We start from the raw sequence: 5,294 nt of genomic DNA on the forward strand, positions 1-5,294 counted from the left end.
AAATGAGATGTCTAATGAAACAATACTTTGTTTTTAATCCATTTTGCCTTTAATTTTCCTTTTCGTCAGTCACCTTACCACCTTACGTGACAAACAAGCTACTCCAAAATATTGTCTTTTAAATATCACTGCACATATATTATGTATAAATCTAGGCCTATTTGTTCCAACTTTTTAGACTACACTATTAAAAGTCAAAGTGATGTCATATTGTTTTAATTTCAAGAAAATAAATACTTTATCAAAATAATCCCTTTAACAGATATAACCTCTTTGGCAAATGTTATTTAGTAAAAAAGAAAACATTTTCATCACCTAAGGGGAATACTTTTTATTTGAGTGGGATGACTTTACTTTGATATTTTCTATAATTATCTATATAGACAACTCGATAGATGCCTTACTGAAAACATCTTTTCTTTTAAATAAAATTAAGTAACTAAATCCATGTTCTAGTCCAAATAAGATGTTTATTTTTTCTTCTTTACTTTAGTGTTTGTAGAAAGACCTGGAATTTTTGGTTTCCTATTTGTAGTTTCTGTCTACTCCTTTTTTTCCCTGAAGATCTTTTCATGGAAGGTTAAGACTAGTCCTTTTTACCAGTATTTGGAATGATGCTGTAATTTTTAATATAGGAAGTAGCTTCTGCTAAAGTTCTGAAAACTCTTGCGTCATTTGTGGAGAAAAAATTTACTGTGGCTGGATATAATGAGTACATTTTAATATTGTTTTGTTTTAGTGTTTAATCGATGGCTATTACACTTTTCTATTAGTCATTATCAAACCTTCTTAACAAATATCCCATTCTTATTGGAGAATTTGTCCAAGCAATTTCCTTATACAGATAAGACAAATCTCACCATGATGGAGCTAGGGGATGATGCAGGATTTGTTCAAATGGTCTTTCCAGTTGCTATATGTGCCCTCTCTACTATGCCAAAGGATATTCCTCCTTTCATATTTAGAGCTTGAGGAATCCATGCAGTTAGAAAAGATACTATGTCATTTCCTTCTATCTTTCCAGGAACTCCGGAAATTCCTAGGCTATTCCTCCTCTCTCTGATTTGTAAGTCCTCCATCTTACTAATTAACAGTGTATTCTGTTTCAAAAAGTAATTCAGTATGTGACTCTTCCTCTCTCATTCTTCCCCGTGTGTCATTACATGAAGTTTCCTTGCCCTATATTTGAGAGTTGTGCTTCTCAACCATATGCTAAGTAGTTCTGTCTGTTTTGTACAATTGTCCTGTATTACTTCCATTTTGTTTGGAAATTGATCAGTTTCTAGGACGACTTCCTGTACTGAGTTTACCACTTGTTGTAGGTCTCTCTTTGCTGTAGTCACCTCTGTAAGTGGAATCTTGTTAAAGCTCATTTGTAGAAGAAAATTTGAATAGAAATCACAAATTGTTCTGAATGAAAAAGTTCATTTTTGTTGCGAAAATATATATAATCCTTCAAAGGATGAATTTAGATGTCGTCCTTGTAGCTTATTTTCCAATTTTAAAGTAAGTTTCTGACAGAATAATTTCCTTTCTGCAGAACCTCAGCCCAGTGTTGTTAATCAGCATCAGTCCTGATTTGACTTCTCCAGAACACTACTCTAGTTGTAAAAGTTTCATGTTTTACATATATTATATAGTTTCAAGATGGTTCATCCACAGATGTGCCAAGATAGAGCTGGTATGCATGTTTTATAAACAGTGTGTTGCTTTATACTTTGGTGGTACAATAAGCTGTTTTTTAATATATATTTTCTCAGATGATCATGAATGCATAGACTGGTAGAAAGAAAAGGCAAGCTGAACAGATGCACAGCAGAATGACAGAAAAATACACATGCACATATACAAATTGACAGAAAGATGAACAAAATGAACAGATTAGAATAGTTAAATAAAAATACTTATAATGCTTCCAGGCATTCTTATATGTGAGATTTGAGCTGTCTGCCTACTAATGCTAGTCATGTGCAGCAACTAGAGTGACCGCAGAGGTTCCTTACACAAAGAATACAAGGCGTAACAAACCTGCTTTATGCACAGTGCCTTAAAACCATTTCCCTCAACTCAGTCTTCTATAGATTGCTGAGGAGTGATCTATGCCTGGCTTACAAGACATGCAAACCCCACACTTATGAATCTCCTACATATTCATAAGTCAAAGAATACCAGAAATACAAGGTCTAGGGACCTGAATTTTGTCTCTGACGTAAACAGAATATGCTGACGAGACAGATATGTATCCTAGAGACTGCCCCTTCTATGGAACAGACTTCCCATTGATGTGAAGCTGAGTTTGTTTATTACCCAATTTAAGCACAACCTAGACCAGTGGATGGGGAATATGAAATTTACACTGGGCATGGGACACATGTCCTTTATGGACCAATTTAGCTTATAAATGCTCAGCCCTCAATGCCCTATTGAATACAGGATGTCATTATTCTTTTAGTAAAACTTGGCTAGGCTTAGAAAGGCCTTCCAGTCATTAGCCTAATAACAATCTATGAATCTATAATGACATATAGATTTTTTTTTCAAAACCTATTCTTCTTCTTTTATTTTATTATTATTTTTCTGGAGTTTCAGATGACTGCTGCTGAAACTGTTCCCAATATCAGTACTAGAAAGATGCATGTATAGGCTTCAGTCTTTCACTCTCTCTTTTTCATTGTCATATATGTGTAGGTAGGGGAAGAAGCATACCAAGCTAATGTTTGTTGGGAAGCTAAAAAAATAAAATGAATACTGAGCTGCTGTAAGTGCATCATTGCATTCATTGTAATGCTTTTTTTTGTTTAACTTTGATATAAAGACATTTAATATCCCTTTAAAGCATTCTCTCTTTGTCACAATTTTACTTTGCTTTTCAGCTTGTTGAATTTCGAGAATCTGTTACAAGAATGATGGGCTTCAACATAAACACGATGGCAGTTCCTGATTATGAGATTTTAAACCAGCTATCAAGACTGGTGCAAACATATGGCTCCCATAAGCTAGCTAGAAGCATTCCTTAGGCAAAGTACAAAAAAAAAGGGCAGCATTAATCTTTCAATATCTGTTAATACTCCAGCACACCAGAGGAGATTTTTGTATGGTATCACAATAGTATCCATTAATAATAAAACCATTTCATTATGAAATAATATACTTTCTGATTATATAACTGCTCTCATGTTAAATTCCATGACTATGTGAAATAAGAACCAAATGCTCAGAATTATGATACCACAGGAATGGCTATAAAATCATTTTTATAATCTTCCAAATACTCATTATGTTGCTTGTTATTTTATCTATGAAACTCAGAAACACATGAATACAAAAAAGCCTTACCTGAGCATGCCTATTCCCACTGAGGCTGTGAAAATATATAGTCATCACCAGAAATTATGATTATTTGTGTAGAAATGAGATACTCTTGAGTCTTTTGGATAATATCAATAATCTACAAAAAGCTTGTCAAATGTATTGTTTGGTAGATCTGTCTGTACAAAAGCATTACTGCAATTTAAGTAGCAATCATTTCTCTTTAGTTGCTACAAGAAGAAGGTAAACTACAAGTTAAAAGCAGCTACTGACATACTGAAATAAATGTACTCAACACTGGTTGTTAAATAACATCTTAGGCAAAATCAGATTATACCCTACTTTCATATTTTTCCTCACCACATTGACGTTATGATGTGTAATTTGTGTCACATGAAAATTTGAACAGAGCTGATCTAATCACACTGCTTATACCTATCTATCTATATAGATATATATGTAGATCTACATATAGATGTATAATATGTGGGTGCCTCTCTAGGAACAAAGTCCAAGCTAGAAACCAATTTGCTCTTCCTGTCCTAACTTACAGTTTTGGAGTGAGTGACTGGCCCCAAAAGGTGTTGGATCATTTAGACAGGAAAACAGAAAGTATGCTTCATGTTCATCAGATGATTTATAAAAGTCAGTGCATACCAAGACTATATATTCCCCATTCTAAAGGCGGTATGAGCCTCCTTGAAAGTGATTATATGTATATATCTGTGATAGTGGGACTGCATACATGTCTGCTGACCTCACAAGACCCAAACGTAGTGAAAGTTTTGAAACATGAGGAGAACAAGTCTCAGATGACTTCCCTGCTTAGTTTAGCAGAAGCATATTGGCATTAAGTGGGAATGAAAATTAAACCAGAAGTAGATAAAAATCAGGTAGCAGCTGAATGTGCCAAAACATGAAAGCATATAAAGTGAAGGATCAGATGAGAAGGCAAGAAATGTGGAAAATGCATAAATACAGTTGCAAGTATAAGAATCTGTTGGAACAACCTCATGCTGATCAGGATTGAATGCAGAAATGGTTAAGGAGTTGTGAATTTAAACCAAAAAATGAAAGGTTAATATTGGCGGCTCAAAATACTGGAGTACGTGCATGTTGGTTTACGAAGTCCATTGAATATGTGGGAGAAGCACACAAATGTAGGTTTTGTAAAACAGAATTGGAAACAGTTGCACATCTTGCTGCTGGTTGTGATATACTAATGGTAGAAGCACTGTATGTAGCAAGACTGTTGCATTGGGGATTGTGCAAACATTATAATTTTGAAGTAGCTGAAAAACAGTGGAAACATGAGCCACAAAGCATCATAGAAAATTATGAAGTTTATATCACATGGGATCATCCATTACTAACTGTTGAAAAAATAGATGCAAGAAAACCAGATGCAGTAGTCCATGAAAAGAAACAAAAGTAGCATTGATTATTGAAATCACTACATCCAGTGACTACAGTGTCCTGCGTACAGAGAGACACAAAGATATAAAGTGCCAGGATTTGCAGGCAGAAATGAGGGCAATATGGAAGAAAGATACACAAGCAGTTTCAGTAGTAGCAGGAGCATCGAGTCTTATAAAAAAGAATTTACAATTGTACTTAGATATGTTACAGATACATGTAACTCTGTATGAATTGCAGAAGGAGTCATTACTAGGCGCATTGCAGGTGCTGTGAAGAGCACTTCTGGATAGCATCAAAGATTGAAACAATACTAATTTCATGATCTTTAATTATACCTTGACTTAGGAATGGGGTCCATTCCCATCATGGTATTAGAAACCCAAAAGACTTGGAGAAATTAAAAAAGAGCAAAACACATTGATCACTTTTAAGTTCTATAATTACCACACAGTGGTTATACAAGCCACTGTTAACTGGCAGAGCAGATTTAAGACATTGTTCATAGGCTGGTAGGCAGTACTAGATTGGTTTCCCTTACATGCCATTTAAGTCTAGTTAGTTTTTCT

The 5,294-nt window shown here is 34.5% G+C and overlaps 1 protein-coding gene across 1 annotated transcript in view; it reads left to right on the forward strand.

The window, feature by feature from the left end:
• Positions 1-4,004, forward strand: part of LOC122803879 (coiled-coil domain-containing protein 170-like) — a 1,585,583-nt gene extending 1,581,579 nt beyond the window's left edge. The window contains exon 13 of the mRNA XM_044073560.1: positions 2,874-4,004. Within this exon, the coding sequence (XP_043929495.1) occupies positions 2,874-3,017 (144 nt within the window). The 3' untranslated portion in view covers positions 3,018-4,004. The remainder of the gene's footprint in view (positions 1-2,873) is intronic.
• Positions 4,005-5,294: the final 1,290 nt, after the last annotated feature.

This window comes from Protopterus annectens, chromosome 6.part0 (assembly GCF_019279795.1).
Source record: "Protopterus annectens isolate FY-2018-M chromosome 6.part0, PAN1.0, whole genome shotgun sequence".
NCBI lineage: Eukaryota > Metazoa > Chordata > Ceratodontiformes > Protopteridae > Protopterus > Protopterus annectens.